Genomic DNA, 19,542 nt, shown 5'->3' with positions numbered 1-19,542 from the left:
CACACACAGAGAGAGGATAAACAAGACAGGGTGCTTACAGACACACACAGAGAGAGGATAAACAAGACAGGGTGCTTACACACACACACAGAGAGGATAAACAAGACAGGGTGCTTACAGACACACACAGAGAGGATAAACAAGACAGGGTGCTTACACACACACAGAGAGAGAGGATAAACAAGACAGGGTGCTTACAGACACACACAGAGAGAGAGGATAAACAAGACAGGGTGCTTACAGACACACAGTACATGCACACACACACACACGATTGCAAAAACACCCACATGTAGATACTGTCCCTCCCTCTCACTGAAAAGCCCCCCCACACACACACACAGCGAAATAATGAAAACATTTGACAAGTTCATAACCTAAACAAAAGCGAAAAAGGGGCATTTAGAATGCAGGATTAAACATGTTAGTCATCTATTTCCAGTCAGTTTCCAACCAGGAGAACAACTACTTCTCCTAAGTGTTCAGATTTTACTTTCCTATCATCTTGTTTAGAGTGCATTTCATCATTCGATATTGATGCGACTTTCCATGCCTTTTATTTAGATCAGTGTTAGGAATGTGTCAACTAAACAGGACATTTGATTCAATAAATCTTTTAAAATGTTTGTTAAGTTCATTTCTGTTATCATATTTCCCAGCATGTTTTGCTGCAGGTAGATTTTTACAATAGTTTGTTTTTCATATCTATGTTTCCTCATGCACATTGAAATCAACCAATGTTATACTTTACAAAGATAAATAACTTACATTGTTCAAAACCTGAACGCCTTGTACTGAATAATTGTGCTCGTGTTTAAAAAGTGTTTCAGTGAATACAAATATTTACAATCTGAACACTGTGACACATTTTCACTGAAATTCTAAACGCCTCTATGCGTTTAGAAAGTGTTCCAGAAAAGTGTTTAGTTATGTGTTCAGATCCTAAACACTTGGTTTTACAGTGTACACATATAACACATAGACAAATCCACACACGGTTGCACACAGCTACAAAACAGAGCTGAGGTATTGAGATGGTTAAGCGAGTGGTAACCATGGTGAGGCAGTGTCGCTAAGAGAAACTAGAACTCGTGGTGTAAACAGGCTTTCAAAGGAACATCCTTTCAGCAGACCAGAGCCAAATCACACTAAGGGTTTAGGGCAATGTGTGTGTTTGACACGTATACAAAAGACATTCTGAGGGACTGCAACAAAAATACTAAAAACTGAAGTGAGAGTTTCATACTGACCAAGGTGTGTGTACGTATGTGTGTCTGTGTGTGTCTCTCTCCCCCTACCTCTGGGCTGTGGCGGGCAGCAGCGGCTGAGCTGGAAGCGGAGGTTGTCGGTACGGAGGTTCTGTCCAGACAGGTGGTCTAGCAGCTCTCTGAGAGATGACCTGTAGGTCTCTGTCCCGTACAGACGAAAACCCTCTGAACCCACCTCGATCTGGAAGTTCTTATACTGACGCACCTGTCTCGACTCACACAGATCCAACTGAAGAAAAGGAGGTGGAGATAGAGGGAGAGACGAGTGGTCAGTTTGAGGGAGAGAGGAAGTGAAAGATGTTACAACAACCAAAAAGAGTTCAGCTGGTAGTGAAAGATGTTACAACAACCACACAGAGTTCAGCTGGTAGTGAAAGATGTTAAAACAACCACACAGAGTTCAGCTAGTAGTGAAAGATGTTACAACAACCAAAAAGAGTTCAGCTGGTAGTGAAAGATGTTACAACAACCAAAAAGAGTTCAGCTGGTAGTGAAAGATGTTACAACAACCACACAGAGTTTAGCTGGTAGTGAAAGATGTTACAACAACCAAAAAGAGTTCAGCTGGTAGTGAAAGATGTTACAACAACCAAAAAGAGTTCAGCTGGTAGTGAAAGAGTTCAGCTGAGTTCAGCTGGAAAGATGTTACAACAACCACACAGAGTTCAGCTGGTAGTGAAAGATGTTACAACAACCAAAAAGAGTTCAGCTGGTAGTGAAAGATGTTACAACAACCACACAGAGTTCAGCTGGTAGTGAAAGATGTTACAACAACCACACAGAGTTCAGCTGGTAGTGAAAGATGTTACAACAACCACACAGAGTTCAGCTGGTAGTGAAAGATGTTACAACAACCAAAAAGAGTTCAGCTGGTAGTGAAAGATGTTACAACAACCACACAGAGTTCAGCTGGTAGTGAAAGATGTTACAACAACCAAAAAGAGTTCAGCTGGTAGTGAAAGATGTTACAACAACCACACAGAGTTCAGCTGGTAGTGAAAGATGTTACAACTACTGTCAATAAAAGGCTAATCGATACTTTGAACAAAGCTAGCAGGTCTATGAACAAAGCTAGCAGGTCTTTTAAGTCCGTTTTCACTACTATGTTTAGATTAGACCCGAGTTAGCTGGATAAAACAAACTGTCCACTGGACCACCACATCCCAATCAGCCTGTACATTAAGTCACATGCTATTGACTGAAACTGAATTCATTTAATTGAGAATGGATGCCTCAAACAAGAACACACTCACATACTCTCTCGCGCACGCACACTTGGAGCCTGTTTGACCATGTGTTGTGCATGCATGTGAGGCTGCTCAGTCAGAGTGTTGACACTGAACAACAGTGTTTACTAATGTAGGACATCTTACCATGATGATGTGATACAGACACCAGACCAGACCACCAGGCTCTGCTCAAAATCTACTCTGGTGTGTCACCTGGTATGTGCTTGTTTTGACAGTAACCACACATTGTCTGAAAAGGACTTTAATTGCTCTTCTATCATCATCATGGTTTTCAGTACTCTTTATCAGACAATCACGAAACAGTCAGACAATGAGCAGTGTGTGTGTGTCATGTTTTGGCATCATCTGTGTTATATCTGTTCTTAGTCACTTCCTTGTGTAATGATCTCTGAACTTTGGCCTTTTATCTGACTTCTCCACTTGTTCCACCTCGCCCACTTCAGTCATTTCCACCCCACTCTCCCTTCCTGCAGAAATACATTGTTTGTGTTCTCAGTAGTGACGATATCAGTATCGCAATATTTTTTCCATGGCAAAAAATGAAAACACAAAGCAGACCAACCTCTTTGGTCCTTTAAAAACTTGCTGCATGTTAAATATCGTGTGCTATAGGTTAGAAAATAAATACATTTGACTCTGGAAGACAACATAATGATGTTTGTTTCCAACATTAGAGCCATTTTCCTAAAGAAGTTAAATCAGCCTAGTTTTTTATTTCCTTGCCACAATACTAACGAGTATCGCGATAATGGTATCATCCCGGACCTAGTTCTCAGTGTGTATGTGTGTGTTACCTCGCTGCAGACCACGGTCATGATGATGTAATGGTAGTCAGTACAGGACCAGCGCAGGACGTAGGTTCCCTCCTCGTTGCCCTCCTGACGAAGCTTCTGGTTGGCATACTCCGTACTGCAGGACGAACAAACAGAACCAACGGTCAACAACACAAAACTCAACGCTAGATTAACAAGTTAAACAGATAGAAGTGAGGGAAGATAAAAATGGGTATGAAGAGAGAGAACAAAAGACAGAAAGAGAGAGAGAGAAAGTCAGAGAGAGAGCGAGCTAGAGAAAAAGAAATGGACAAACACCGAGAGAGAGTGAGTACTGACCAGATAGGTCCATGACAGCAGTTCTGTAGGTTCTGCACCACAGAGGAGGGGGCCACCTCTGTACACAGGTAGTGATGGGCATCTACCGTCAGACGGAAATACCCATCCACCAGGGCAGCGAACGCCAGCGCCTCTCCTTTAAACTCCAGCTGCACCTCCTGTGGGACAATAGGAGCATTAAATAGTAAGAAATACTTTAGAAATCAAAACATTTGATTATTTTTTTCTTTATTTAGATCCCCATTAGCTGTTGCCTTTAGTCTGTTCCAAAACACTGCACTAGTTTCCTTTCTTGTGTCCATTCCTTAGTGTCCTGGGCCTGTATCCACAAAGCATTTCACAGTAGAAACTGGTGGATGATCTAAACACAGACTACTAATCACATTATTTGTCCCTTAGCTATGTTGGCTGGCTGTTAGGCCCGGTGGCATTTGAACTCTGGCTGGCTGGAGCTAAGACAGTACAGTAGAGACAACGTTCATTAATCACTCATTAATAATATGCTACGGTCACTGCTTAATCTAGTAATCCAAGCTCAGGTAGTGTTTGGAGAGATGCGTGTGTCTCACCATCTTCTTGTTATCCTGTCTGAAGATGGTGACAGTGGACTCTTTGATGACAATGTGTGTGATCTCGTGGAAGTCACAGAATGTCACCCAGCCTTCGCTGGCGTCTTTCTTCTTGGTCTGTTTGCCCTCAAACTTGTTCTTTTTGGACTTGTTCTTCTCTTTCAGGATCAAGGTATTCTATTGCCAATGAAAGGAAAAATACATTGTCAAGAGATTTCTCTTAGATTAGTTTCAAAATACATTCGGATACTTCATCAATACCTTCCAAATTCACTCCAACTTCAGAGATAATATACCATTTCTCAAGCCAACTCAAAATCACACCCACACAAATACCACGTTCTACACATTCAAATCCACAAAAAAACATTTGAAAATCTCCAAACATCTCACACCAACTCAAATCCCACACATCCTCCTTAACATAAAAAAGGACCCAGTGACCACTCACATTAGGGGGCTTCCTCCTGTATGATATCCCTGTGGTGCCAGTAACCTGGACCTCCATGGCCAGGGAGGACTCAGGCCCGTGGCTCAGCTCCCCATTGGTCTCTACCTCTTGGGTAACTACTAGGGCCTTGGGCTCCAGCATCTCCCTCCCCAGGCCCCGGGTCAGACCTTCCAGGGTGGACAGGTACTTGATCTTCAGGTCGTACAGTGTGATGTTACTGTCCTGAACAGTGCGACTGTTGAACTCATTCAGGAAGTTCTTGAAGACGTTGTTGATGCGGAGCCGGGTGAGAATGTTCCGCTGTTTGATTTGCCTGTTCAGTTTCTCCGGGATGAAACGCTTGTAGCTGGAGAGAGAGGGAGTAGCGATGGCGAAGAGAGGCAGCAGAGAGGGAGTAGAGAGGCGGCAGAGATGGAGAAGAGAGGGGGCAGAGATGGAGAAGAGAGGGGGCAGAGATGGAGAAGAGAGGGGGCAGAGATGGAGAAGAGAGGGGGCAGAGATGGAGAAGAGAGGGGGCAGAGATGGAGAAGAGAGGGGCAGAGATGGAGAAGAGAGGGGCAGAGATGGAGAAGAGAGGGGCAGAGATGGAGAAGAGAGGGAGCAGAGATGGAGTAGAGAGGGGGCAGAGATGGAGAAGAGGGAGCGGAGATGGAGAAGAGAGGGGGCAGAGAGGGAGTAGAGAGGGGGCAGAGATGGAGTAGAGAGGGGGCAGAGATGGAGAAGAGGGGGATGGAGAAGAGAGGGAGCGGAGAGGGGGCAGAGATGGAGCAGAGAGGGGGCAGAGATGGAGAAGAGAGGGAGCAGAGATGGAGAAGAGAGGGAGCAGAGATGGAGTAGAGAGGGGGCAGAGATGGAGAAGAGGGAGCGGAGATGGAGAAGAGAGGGGCAGAGAGGGAGTAGAGAGGGGGCAGAGGGAGTAGAGAGGGGGCAGAGATGGAGAAGAGGGAGCGGAGATGGAGAAGAGAGGGGGCAGAGATGGAGAAGAGAGGGGGCAGAGATGGAGAAGAGGGAGCGGAGATGGAGAAGAGAGGGGCAGAGAGGGAAGAGAGGGGAGTAGAGAGGGGGCAGAGATGGAGCAGAGAGGGGGCAGAGATGGAGAAGAGGAGCGGAGATGGAGAAGAGGGGGCGGAGATGGAGAAGAGGGGGAGCAGAGAGGGGGCAGAGATGGAGCAGAGAGGGGGCAGAGATGGAGAAGAGAGGGGGCAGAGATGGAGAAGAGAGGGAGCGGAGATGGAGAAGAGGGGGCGGAGATGGAGCAGAGAGGGGGCAGAGAGGGAGCAGAGGGGGCAGAGATGGAGCAGAGAGGGGGCAGAGATGGAGAAGAGAGGGGGCAGAGATGGAGAAGAGAGGGGGCAGAGATGGAGAAGAGAGGGGGCAGAGATGGAGAAGAGGGGGCAGAGATGGAGAAGAGAGGGGCAGAGATGGAGAAGAGGGAGGGCAGAGATGGAGAAGAGAGGGAGTAGAGAGGGAGTAGAGAGGGGGCAGAGATGGAGAAGAGAGGGGGCAGAGATGGAGAAGAGAGGGGCAGAGATGGAGAAGAGAGGGAGCAGAGATGGAGAAGAGAGGGGGCAGAGATGGAGAAGAGAGGGGGCAGAGATGGAGAAGAGAGGGGGCAGAGATGGAGAAGAGAGGGGGCAGAGATGGAGAAGAGAGGGGGCAGAGATGGAGAAGAGAGGGGGCAGAGATGGAGAAGAGAGGGGGCAGAGATGGAGAAAGAGGGAGCGGAGATGGAGAAGAGAGGGGGCAGAGATGGAGAAGAGAGGGGGCAGAGATGGAGAAGAGAGGGGGCAGAGATGGAGAAGAGAGGGGGCAGAGATGGAGAAGAGAGGGGGCAGAGATGGAGAAGAGGGAGCGGAGATGGAGAAGAGAGGGGGCAGAGATGGAGAAGAGAGGGGGCAGAGATGGAGAAGAGAGGGGGCAGAGATGGAGAAGAGAGGGGGCAGAGATGGAGAGGAGAGGGGGCAGAGATGGAGAAGAGAGGGGCAGAGATGGAGAAGAGGGAGCGGAGATGGAGAAGAGAGGGGGCAGAGAGGGAGTAGAGAGGGGGCAGAGATGGAGAAGAGAGGGGGCAGAGATGGAGAAGAGAGGGAGCAGAGGGAGAAGAGGTGGCAGAGAGGGAGTAGAGAGGGGGCAGAGATGGAGAAGAGAGGGGGCAGAGATGGAGAAGAGGGAGCGGAGATGGAGAAGAGGGAGCGGAGAAGAGAGGGGGCAGAGATGGAGAAGAGAGGGGGCAGAGATGGAGAAGAGAGGGGGCAGAGATGGAGAAGAGAGGGGGCAGAGATGGAGAAGAGGGAGCGGAGATGGAGAAGAGAGGGGGCAGAGAGGGAGTAGAGAGGGGGCAGAGATGGAGAAGAGAGGGGGCAGAGATGGAGAAGAGAGGGAGCAGAGGGAGAAGAGGTGGCAGAGAGGGAGTAGAGAGGGGGCAGAGATGGAGAAGAGAGGGGCAGAGATGGAGAAGAGGGAGCGGAGATGGAGAAGAGGGAGCGGAGAAGAGAGGGGGCAGAGATGGAGAAGAGAGGGGGCAGAGATGGAGAAGAGAGGGGCAGAGATGGAGAAGAGGGAGCGGAGATGGAGAAGAGAGGGGGCAGAGATGGAGAAGAGAGGGAGCAGAGGGAGAAGAGGTGGCAGAGAGGGAGTAGAGAGGGGGCAGAGATGGAGAAGAGAGGGGGCAGAGATGGAGAAGAGGGAGCGGAGAAGAGAGGGGCAGAGATGGAGAAGAGAGGGGGCAGAGATGGAGAAGAGAGGGGGCAGAGATGGAGAAGAGAGGGGGCAGAGATGGAGAAGAGAGGGGGCAGAGATGGAGAAGAGAGGGGGCAGAGATGGAGAAGAGGGAGCGGAGATGGAGAAGAGAGGGGGCAGAGATGGAGAAGAGAGGGGGCAGAGATGGAGAAGAGAGGGAGCAGAGGGAGAAGAGAGGTGGCAGAGAGGGAGTAGAGAGGGGGAAGAGATGGAGAAGAGAGGGGGCAGAGATGGAGAAGAGGGAGCGGAGATGGAGAAGAGAGGGGGCAGAGATGGAGAAGAGAGGGGGCAGAGATGGAGAAGAGAGGGGGCAGAGATGGAGAAGAGAGGGGCAGAGATGGAGAAGAGAGGGGCAGAGATGGAGAAGAGAGGGGCAGAGATGGAGAAGAGAGGGGCAGAGATGGAGAAGAGAGGCGGCAGAGAGGGAGTAGAGAGGGGGCAGAGATGGAGCAGAGAGGGGGCAGAGATGGAGCAGAGAGGGGGCAGAGATGGAGAAGAGAGGGGGCAGAGATGGAGAAGAGAGGGGGCAGAGATGGAGAAGAGAGGGGGCAGAGATGGAGAAGAGAGGGGGCAGAGATGAGAAGAGAGGGAGCAGAGGGAGAAGAGAGGGGGCGAGCAGAGAGGGAGGAGAAGAGAGGCGGCAGAGAGGGAGTAGAGAGGGGGCAGAGAAGGAGAAGAGAGGGGGCAGAGATGGAGCAGAGAGGGGGCAGAGATGGAGCAGAGAGGCGGCAGAGAGGGAGTAGAGAGGGGGCAGAGATGGAGAAGAGAGGGGGCAGAGATGGAGTAGAGGGAGCAGAGATGGAGAAGAGAGGGGCAGAGATGGAGAAGAGAGGGGCAGAGATGGAGAAGAGGGAGCGGAGATGGAGAAGAGAGGGGGCAGAGATGGAGAAGAGAGGGGCGGAGAAGGAGAAGAGAGGGGGCAGAGATGGAGAAGAGAGGGGGCAGAGATGGAGAAGAGAGGGAGCGGAGATGGAAAAGAGGGGGCGGAGAAGGAGAAGAGAGGGGGCAGAGATGGAGAAGAGGAGCGGAGATGGAGAAGAGAGGGGGCAGAGATGGGGCAGAGATGGAGAAGAGAGGGGGCAGAGATGGAGAAGAGAGGGGGCAGAGATGGAGAAGAGAGGTGGCAGAGATGGAGAAGAGAGGGGGCAGAGATGGAGAAGAGAGGGGGCAGAGATGGAGAAGAGAGGGGGCAGAGATGGAGAAGAGAGGGGGCAGAGATGGAGCAGGGATGGAGAGAGAGAGAGCAGAGATGGAGAGAGAGGGAGCAGAGATGGAGGCAGTGGAGGAATTAGGGACATTGTCATTCCTTTCCATTTGTGAAATATGTGTGTAGAGATTACAGAGTATATCTGGTTGTGTGTGTCTATGTTGTGTGTTAGTGTGTGTATATCTGTGTACATCTCTACCTGATCTCATTGGAGGCAGTAGACAGGGGAATCTCTCTGGTCATAGCATAGTGAGTGATGGCCAGTACAGCCATGCCCAGGCACTCATTCTCTATCTCATGCTGCTCTGCCTCACTCTGGGGGCAACGAACCACAGCCAGACCCTTCTGGAAATCATTCTGGCCCTGGAAAACACACCCACACATGATTGGCTGACTAATGTTCCAATGAAATGAAGAGTAGTGAATCATATCCAGGGCCTTTATATCAAGCTGTCCAACCATGTCCAAAGACTTCAGCCACCCAAGACATAGACTGTTCACTCCGTCCGGCAAACGGTACCGGAGCACAGGCAAATGTTGCTACTCTTTATCCTTACTCTTATTATTATCTATCCTGATGCATAGTCACTTTACCCTGTCTTTATGTACATATCTACCTCATTATTATCTATCCTGACGACGTCTAGTCACTTTACCCTGTCTTTATATACATATCTACCCTGATGCCTAGTCACTTTACCCTGTCTTTATGTACATATCTACCTCATTATCTATCCTATCTTTATGTACATATCTACCTCATTATTATCTATCCTGACGATGTCTAGTCACTTTACCCTGTCTTTATGTATATATCTACATCATTATCTATCCTGATGCCTAGTGACTTTACCCTAAGTACATATCTACCTCATTATCTATCCTGATGCCTAGTCACTTTATCCTGTCTTTATGTACATATCTACCTCATTATCTATCCTGATGCCTAGTCACTTTATCCTGTCTTTATGTACATATCTACCTCATTATTATCTATCCTGACGACGTCTAGTCACTTTACCCTGTCTTTATGTATATATCTACCTCATTATCTATCCTGATGCCTAGTCACTTTACCCTGTCTTTATGTACATATCTACCTCATTATTATCTATCCTGACGACGTCTAGTCACTTTACCCTGTCTTTAAGTAAATATCTACCTCAAATACCTAATTATTATCTATCCTGATGCCTAGTCACTTTACCCTGTCTTTATGTACAGATCTACCTCTCACACCCCCTGCACAATGATCGGGTACTGGTACTCCCTGTATCTAGCATCATTCTTCTGTTACTATTTTTGAGAAAGCATTTCTTTGTAAATTCTACACCCGTTGTAGTCGGCATATGTGACAAATAGCATTTTTACCTGCACAGTGTACACACCCTCCCATACAGACACACACCCACACGTACCTGGGCGAACAGGTAGTCAAGGGAGGCCGCGTCCAGTAGGGGTATACCTTCAGGGGCCCTCTGTGGGCCGAGACCTCCCCTCAGCTTACTGATACAGTGTCTCCACACTGGAGACTCACGCTCACTGGTACCATGCCAGTTAGTGAAGTAAAACCTGATGGATGGATGGATGGGAGAGAAGAGACAGGACCATGTTAATACCAAGACATGGCCGGGACTCGGTAAGTGGGTGAGGTGTCCACATATTTACAGTAAGTATATGCATTTGTTTGTATTTGTGTACAAAGGTTGACCATGATCTGTTGTTTGACCAAGTGTACCCTGGCTGTATGATGCAAATTCAACTCAACAATAGGCCTGCTCATTAAGGCTCTCACCACATTCACCCTCCCCTCCTCGCTCTCTATTTTCTAGTGAAAGAACAGAAAGAGGATGTCTGCGTGATACCACATGTTTGCTATCCTTCCTCTCGGAGTGAACAGTTTCTCATGGATCATACACAACGGAACTGGCAAGGCAACTGAATATCTCCAGTTTCAATGCCCTCAGGTGTGCCAAACAAACACATCCACTTCATACTTTAAGCATTGGATTTCTTCCTGCCTTGTATCCATGTGGATTGTAAAAACAGTTCACAAGTAAATCCTAATGAATTACATTCTACTGTATTTTAATCTTATCTGATGTAGACTAGTTTACCAGCTCAGCAAGTGCCAGTTGACTGCACAGCATGGTGCCCCTGTCTCATACACCCCACCTCTCGTTACACTGAATCCTGGATGATGAATGATGGTTAAGTATCAGCCCTGTTGAATAATCTAGAACGTAGTGACAGGTGATGCAGAGAGCTCACAACGACAACAGCAGCAGATAACAGTGGTGGATAATTAAATAAGTGAGAGTCCGTGAGATTCATCATCCATTAGAATGATTTGATAATGTAATAACACACAGTGCAGTAGGCCTGTCTCAGTACCTCATGCGGTAGTGAAGCTTGATGCAGGTCTCGTCAGTAACCTTGATGACGTGGTTGGGAGCGTACCACAGCTGTTGGTTCTCATCATACAGACCAAACAGATTACAGCACAGGGGGGAGATATCTGAGAGAGACAGAGAGAGGGGATACATTACAACATTATTCATCCCTTCATTCATTTTGACACGGACTCGTCAGTAACACAAAGTTCATATAGGAGTCGTGGTAGAAATAGCATAACATACTAGGGCTGGGCGATATATCCAATTCATTTGAAATGATGTTTTAGCACGATGTTCAATAATGCCTGTATAGCAAGAATCAAGTTTAAAAAAATATTATATAAAGAAAAAATAAGTATGAGTGTTGTGTATTTTTGGTCCGGTCTCCTAACCAGAAACATTATTTTACTGTAATAGATGACAACTTAACCTTTCTAACTCCCAAAACGTAGAACAGAGCTTACCTTACTAAAACGAGAGCATCAATGAACATGATTGTGGAAAATGAATGCTCCGTTTCTGTCAGGCTTTTCATTTACCACGTACCGCTAGCAGCATTTTAGTCACATTCTGTTATGTGCTAGCTGTCTAGTCTGTGTTTTATACATGTACAATGAGCATAAAAAGACGTTTATTTAAGGAACTGGCAACTCGTTGTCATTCTGAGAAATCAGCCTCTTCTTATCCAGGTAGACCACTGGATTTCAACATGTAAACAGTCAACAGGCTGTTGTTCAAACAGCTGGAGACAGACAAGAGGGTGTGTTCATAACAGTTCAACTGTTCTACCTTTTTAGCAAGCAAATAGATCCAAGTTGGCTAGACTAAATAAAGACTAGCTGGCTACTCACTAGCATGTGGGCTTGTGCTTGATTGTTTATGAGACCGGTGTTAATTTTCTATAATGTCCGTGACAAGAAGTTTGTCATTGGGCTATTAGTGGATGTGCATGGTTCTTGTTAAAATTGTAACAAAAATGGCATTTTCATGAACAGACTTAAAAACTAGATCAGTGATTATTGCCAAAAAAAAGCACACTACACTATTTTAATAAAATAATTACATTATTAGTAGGTCTTATGGTTGTGAAAGGCTTATATTTAGCCTATGTATTATTTTACAAATTTGAGGTATGATTTAGGCCATAATCGCCCATCCCTATAACATACAGTACAGCAGGCCTACTCAATAGGTGGACCGCAGTCCGGATCCCGAACCAGAACAGAGTCAATACAGTGAAAGGAACTAAAAATTGGGCTTTCAATTTACTTCTGTTGAGAGTTGTAAGAGTAGAATGCACAAGGTGCAACATTTGATAGAACAGGGCAGTTTTCCTCATTAGACTATTTCAATCACTGACAGACCTTAGAGGGTTATTTATAAACAGAAATGTCCAGTTGATCAACTAGCTGTAGGCAGTAATGCTAGTCTAATCTAAGACTTGTAGTATAGTAGTTATCATGGCCAGATTATGTGCCCAGGGGACTCGACACCCAGGGAGCCCCCATTGATTTTGTTGAGTCACAGTGGGTCTTTGTGCGTTTATAGGGCAGGTTTCATTGGGTCAGAAATTCACTGGGCAGCCAAGGAGACAGGAAGGAAGGGAGTGGTGCACTGAACTGAACTGTGAGAAATTAGTTCCGCAAAACACACAGTCTTGGACAGAGAGAGGGAATCCCCCAACATACAGTGCCTTCGGAAAGTATTCAGGCGCCTAGACTTTTGCCACATTTTGTTACATTACAGCTTTATTCCAAAATTGATTAAATTGTTGTTTTTTTCTCCTCAGCAATCTACACACAATAACCTTATAATGACAAAGCAAAAACAGGTTTTTAGAATTTTTGCAAATTTATTACAAATAAAAAAAACTGATATCACATTTACATAAGTATTCAGACCCTTTACTCAGTACTTTGTTGAAGCACCTTTGGCAGCAATATCAGCAAGTTTTCTTGGGTATGACGCTACAAGCTTGGCACGGCCGATTATGATTTTTCACAGCCGATACCGATTATTGGAGGACCAAAAAGGCCGATACTGATTAATCGGCCGGTTTTTAATTGTTTTATTTGTAATAATGACAATTACAACAATACTGAATGAACACTTATTTTAACTTAATATAATACATCAATAAAATCAATTTAGCCTCAAATAAATAATGAAACATGTTCAATTTGGTTTAAATAATGCAAAAAAAAATGTGTGGAGAAGAAAGTAAAAGTACAATATGTGCCATGTAAGAAAGCTAACGTTTAAGTTCCTTGCTCAGAACATGAGAAAGCTGGTGGTTCCTTTTAACATGAGTCTTCAATATTCCCAGGTAAGAAGTTTTAAGTTGTAGTTATTATAAGAATTATAGGACTATTTCCCTCTATACCATTTGTATTTCATTAACCTTTGACTATTGGATGTTCTTATAGGAACTTTAGCATTGCCAGTGTAACAGTATAGCTTCCGTCCCTCTCCTCCCTCCTCCCTGGGCTCGAACCAGGAACACAACGACAACAGCCACCCTCGGAGCAGCGTTACCCATGCAGAGCAAGGGAAACAACCACTGCAAGTCTTAGAGCGAGTGAAGTTTGAAACGCTATTAGCACGCGCTAACTAGCCAGCCATTTCACTTCGGTCACACCAGCCTCATCTCGGGAGTTGATAGGTTTGAAGTCATAAACAGCGCAATGCTTGACGCACAACGAAGAGCTGCTGGCAAAACGCACAAAAATGCTGTTTGAATGTTTACACGCCTGCTTCTGCCTTCCACCGCTCAGGCAGATACTTAGATACGTGTATGCTCAGTCAGATTATATGCAACGCAGGACACGCTAGATAATATCTAGTAATATCATGAACCATGTGTAGTTAACTAGTGATTATGATTGATTGTTTTTTATAAGATAAGTTTAATGCTAGCTAACAACTTACCTTGGCTAACTGCATTCGCGTAACAGGCAGTCTCCTTGTGGAGTGCAACAAGAGGCAGGTCGTTATTGCATTGGACTAGTTAACTGTAAGGTTGCAAGATTGAATCCCCCGAGCTGACAAGGTGAAAATCTGTCGTTCTGCCCTTGAACGAGACAGTTAACCCACTGTTCTTAACCGACTTGCCAAGTTAAATAAAGATTAAAAAATATATTTAAAAAAAGGCTAAATCAGTGTCCAAAAATACCGATTTCCGATTGTTATGAAAACCTGAAATCGGCCCTAATTAAATCGGCCATTCCGATTAATCGGTCGACCTCTACTTGGCACACCTGTATTTGCGGAGTTTCTCCCATTCTTCTCTGCAGATCCTCTCAAGCTCTGTCAAGTTGGATGGGGAGCGTTGCTGCACAGCTATTTTCAGGTCTCTCCAGCGATGTTTGATCGGGTTCAAGTCCGTCTTGGTTGTGTGCTTAGGGTTGTTGTCCTGTTGGAAGGCGAACCTTCGCCCGAGTCTGAGGTCCTGAGCACTCGAGTAGATTTTCATCAAGGATGTCTCTGTACTTTGCTTCATTCATCTTTCCCTCAATCCTGACTAGTCTCAAACTCCCTGCCACTGAAAAACATCCCCACAGCATGATGCTGCCACCCCAGTGCTTCACCGTAGGGATGGTGCCAGGTTTCCTCCAGACGTGATGCTTGGCATTCAGGCCAAAGAGTTCAATCTTGGTTTCATCAAACCAAAGAATCTTGTTTCTCATAGTCTGACAGTCCTTTAGGTGCCTTTTGACAAACTCAAAGCAGGCTGCCTTTTACTGAGGAGTGGCTTCCAACTGGCCACTCTACCATAAAGGTCTGATTGGTGGCGTTCTGCAGAGATGGCTGTCTTTCTGGAAGATTCTCCCATCTCCACAGAGGAATTCTAGAGCTCTGTCAGAGTGACCATCAGGTTCTTGGTCAATTCCCAGAACAAGGCCTTTCCCCCCCGATTGCTTAGTTTGGTGGTTCCAAACATTTTTCATTTAAGAAATGGAGGCCACGGTGTTCTTGGGGACCTTCAATGCTGCAGAAATGTTTTGGTACCCTTCCCCAGATCTGTGTCTCGACACAATCCTATCTCAGAGCTCTACAAACAAGTCCTTCGACCTCATAGCTTGGTTTTTGGGGGAACTTATATAGACAGGTGTGTGCCTTTCCAAATCATGTCCAATCAATTAAATTTACCACAGGTGGATTCCAATCAAGTTGTAGAAACTTCAAGGATGATCAATGGAAACAGGATGCACCTGAGCTCAATTTTGAGTCTCATAGCAAAGGCGCTGAATACTTATGTAAATAATGTATTTTCGTTTTTTATTTGTAATAAATTTGCAAAAATGTCTAAAAACCTGTTTTCACTTTGGCATTATATGGTATTGTGTGTAGATAGCTGAAAACAATTAATATTTAATCCATTTTAGAATAAGGCTATAACGTAACAAAATGTGGAAAAAGTCAAGGGGTCTGAATACTTTCCGAAGGTACTGTAAACCAAGCCTCGATAACTCAGATCAAAATATATGGATGTTACTCCATCTTTAATGTATTGCACTAAGCATGACTGTCATGAGTCTACTGTAGAGTCTCTAGACTGTCATGAAATGGCAAGTGCAAGCTATAAGTGATAGTAACAGCAGCAGTAGTAGTCCTATAACATACAGTAGGAACTGTTACTACTACTATATACCCTACAGGCTAACACTTTAGCCTTTACAGATGAACCTTTCTAATTGTTACAAACAAAAAAGGGAACATAGTGAGAGACAGGAACATGCCGGGACAGGGATACTTCCTCTTATCTGAGCTCTCCTGTTTTGTTGTGACTTACTGTGCGTATCAAACTACCTACCACTGACCACACAGACAGAAAGGCCCTTCACAGACACACTTGCTATAAACAGATCATACATTTATGTTGGCAGCTGCTTCGCTTGTTTAGCCTCTAAGGTTAACTAGTGAATGTTTGCGTATGGACTATGGTAGCTGAGGAGCTGAACTCCTCCTTGGTCTGAACTCCTCCTTGGTCTCCCCTCTCGCTCTGCAGTACTGGGAAAATATGTTTTGGCTTCACACAAAGAGGAAATTCCAGAACCTGTCCCATTCTGGCCCGACCCCAACCAGCCGCCATCTTGTCTTGGAGTGTCTGGCTGAAAGCAAGAGCTGGAAGGACAGACCCACTCCTTTCTCTTCCCCTCTCTCCCTTTCTATCCATCCCTGGTCCCACTGGCAGATGTTCTGGACTTTTAGAGCAAGTACCAGAACAATGTTTTAAATATCGTCCAAAATGTGTCTGTCAAAGAAGAAGGCTACCAAACAAGCATTTTTAGAATGGTAAGAAAACAGATGCTGGATGTTAGTGGCCTTTCTCATGAGGGTTAGTAGCTGGGCTTCATCAATCAGTCTGTATTGTGTGCCTTATATCTGGCAGTTACTGTAATAGCCAGTTAATATGGTTACTACTAGCATCAGAAGCATTTCTTATATTAGGATTTAGCGTTTCTTATCTTAAACATCGAGATTCAGCTGTAATAAAGAGCATCCACTGACAAACAGATTGTTGGCAATAAAACAAAGATCCACAAATAACACAGATAGGCCTACATCTTTGGAATATTTTCAGGTCCCATACCATATAGGCTAGAAGCTACTGTACGACACAAATGAGCAGCACACAAAAAGAGACAAAACATCTCCGACTATGAAGCCATTTCTTAGTTACTGTATTACTCCTTCTTGTCTCCTAGGTAACAGTTCTCACGTGACAGGGCCTATTTACAGTGGCACAGTGGACTTCTGTTGGCAGAAGATATAGTTTGATCATAAAGTTACTGTTCCCCTCAAACACTTGGATTCATTATTAAAGGGAACAAGATGACATCACCTGAACTTTCATTTTAATACACTAATGGTAACATGATATTCTCTTACCTAATTTAAATAAGTACCACCTCATAACCAACACTGGAGAAGGCGTGTTTGCAGAGGTGCGTGGTATATAGTAGCTAGATAGCTAATCTACTGGTGCAAAAATTCACTGTATGGTGTCAGCGAATATAATTAAAAGTTTACCCTATTCATATATGGCAAACATACTCGTTTCCCCTTTCATCTGTGTCTGGTTTTAACAAGTTACAGTCTAGCTACAGTTGAAGACGGAGGTTACATACACCTTAGCCAAATACATTTCATTCCTGACATTTAATCCTAATAAAAATTCCCTGTCTTAGGTCAGTTACGATCATCACTTTATTTTAAGAATGTGAAATGTCAGAATAATAATAGAGAGAATTATTTATTTCAGCTTTTATTCCTTTCATCACATTCCCAGTGGGTTAGAAGTTTACATACACTCAATTAGTATTTGGTAGCATTGCCTTTAAATTGTTTAACTTGGGTCAAACGGTTCGGGTAGCCTTCCACAAGCTTCCCACAATAAGTTGGGTGAATTTTGAACTTGTGAACTTTTGAAGTATGCTTGGGGTCATTGTCCATTTGGAAGACCCATTTGCGACCAAGCTTTAACTTCCTGACGGATGTCTTGAGATGTTGCTTCAATATATCCACATAATTTCCCTCCTCATGATGCCATCTGTTTTGTGAAGTGCGCCAGTCCCTCCTGTAGAAAAGCACCCCCACAACATGATACTGCCACCCCTGTGCTTCAAGGTTGGGATGGTGTTCTTCGACTTGCAAGCCTCCCCCTTTTTCCTCCAAACATAATGATGGTCATTATGGCCAAACATTTATATTTTTGTTTCATCAGACCAGAGGACATTTCTCCAAAAAGTATGATCTTTGTCCCCATGTGCAGTTGCAAACCGTAGTCTGGCTTTTTTACGGCGGTTTTGGAGCAGTTGCTTCTTCCTTTCAGGTTATGTCGATATAGGACTAGTTTTACTGTGGATATAGATACTTTTGCACCTGTTTCCTCCATCATCTTCACAGGGTCCTTTGCTGTTGTTCTGAGATTGATTTGCACTTTTCGCACCAAAGTACATTAATCTCTAGGAGACAGACCGCGTCTCCTTCCTGAGTGGTATGACAGCTGCGTGGTCCCATGGTGTTCATACTTGCGTATTATTGTTTGTACAGATGAACGTGGTACCTTCAGGCGTTTGGAAATTGCTCCCAAGGATGAACCAGACTTGTGGAGGTCTTCAATTTTTTTTCTGAGGTCTTGGCTGATTTCTTTTGATTTTCCCATGATGTCAATCACAGAGGCACCGAGTTTGAAGGTAGGCCTTGAAATACAGGTACACCTCCAATTGACTCAAATGGTGTCAATTAGCATCAGAAGCTTCTAAAGCCATGACATAATTTTCTGGAATGTTCCAAGCTGTATAAAGCCACAGTCAACTTAGTGTATGTAAACTTCTGACCCACTGGAATTGTGATAGTGAATTATAAGTGAAATAATCTGTCTGTAAACAATTGTTGGAAAAATGACTTGTGTCATGCACAAAGTAGATGTCCTAACTGACAAACTATAGTTTATTAACAAGAAATTTGTGGAGTGGTTGAAAAATGAGTTTTAAGGACTCCAACCTAAGTGTATGTAAACTTCCCACTTCAACTTTGTCTTCAGCCAGCAGGGAACAAAATGGGGGGGGTGGGGGGGGGTCATTCAAAACTTCTACAGTAATGTGGATTCTACCATGATTCCGGATCATTCTGAATGAATCGTGAATAATGATGAGTGAGAAAGTTATACGCACAAATATCATACCCCTAAGACATGCAAACCTCTCACCATTACAATAACAGGGGGGGGTTGGCATTTATTAGGGGGTATAATATTTGTGTCTAACTTTCTCACTCATCATTATTCACAATTCATTCAGGACTATCCGTAATCAAAGTAGCATTCACATTAATGTAAGTGTTTAGAAACATTCTATTCTTATCTACAATAAAAATGACTCCAAAACACAATACATGATTTTACCATTCATTTCCATTGAGCACTAAATGATCTGAAACAACCAAAAACAAACAGAAAATGCATTCAGCAAATGTTTTGAGCCACTTTGAGTCACAAGCTTGATGTAATCATTGTCTGCTATGAATATGGGACAAAAAACTACTTTAATACACATACAAGTGAATTTGTTTCAATACTTTTGGTCCCCTAAAATGGAGGGACTATGTACAAAAACTGCTGTAATTTCTAAACAGTTCATCTGATAAGGATGACAATACCCTCAAATTAAAGCTGACCGTCTTCACTTTAACTTCATGGTCATAGCCTTTTTTTTCAAATCCAAACTTTTGGTATATAGAGCCAAAAGAAGAAAAAAAATGCTTCACTGTCCCAATAATTAATTACAGAGGGCACTGTTGGTGCAATTTCAATGTTGTTTGAGTTACTTTTAGTATTACCAAGTTAGCTTTAGATGATTTTACTGCAACATTGCTCACTGCATCCAAGTTGCTTGACATAGGTGTTTCAAAGAGCTGTCAGTCAAGGCGAGCTCATGAACACAAGCTCCCCACCCACTCAGCCTGTTGTTTCAAACTTCCTGGTAGTTAGCCATGAGAGAAAAAGTACTTTTCAGAATTACTTTTCAGAATTACTTTTCAGGACCT

The 19,542-nt window shown here is 44.6% G+C and overlaps 1 protein-coding gene across 1 annotated transcript in view; it reads right to left on the bottom strand.

The window, feature by feature from the left end:
• Nucleotides 1–19,542, bottom strand: part of jak1 (Janus kinase 1) — an 85,371-nt gene that overhangs the window by 57,343 nt on the left and 8,486 nt on the right. The window contains exons 3-10 of the mRNA XM_065009213.1: nt 10,991–11,114; nt 10,015–10,168; nt 8,796–8,959; nt 4,651–4,996; nt 4,200–4,376; nt 3,631–3,788; nt 3,313–3,427; nt 1,299–1,497 (exon numbers count right to left, since the gene is read on the bottom strand). Coding sequence (XP_064865285.1) covers nt 1,299–1,497; nt 3,313–3,427; nt 3,631–3,788; nt 4,200–4,376; nt 4,651–4,996; nt 8,796–8,959; nt 10,015–10,168; nt 10,991–11,114 — 1,437 coding nt within the window. The remainder of the gene's footprint in view (nt 1–1,298; nt 1,498–3,312; nt 3,428–3,630; nt 3,789–4,199; nt 4,377–4,650; nt 4,997–8,795; nt 8,960–10,014; nt 10,169–10,990; nt 11,115–19,542) is intronic.

This window comes from Oncorhynchus nerka, linkage group LG24 (assembly GCF_034236695.1).
Source record: "Oncorhynchus nerka isolate Pitt River linkage group LG24, Oner_Uvic_2.0, whole genome shotgun sequence".
In the NCBI taxonomy this organism is placed as follows: domain Eukaryota; kingdom Metazoa; phylum Chordata; class Actinopteri; order Salmoniformes; family Salmonidae; genus Oncorhynchus; species Oncorhynchus nerka.
The sequence above is the reverse complement of the archived record's forward strand: the minus strand, read 5'-3'. Positions and strand labels throughout refer to the sequence as shown.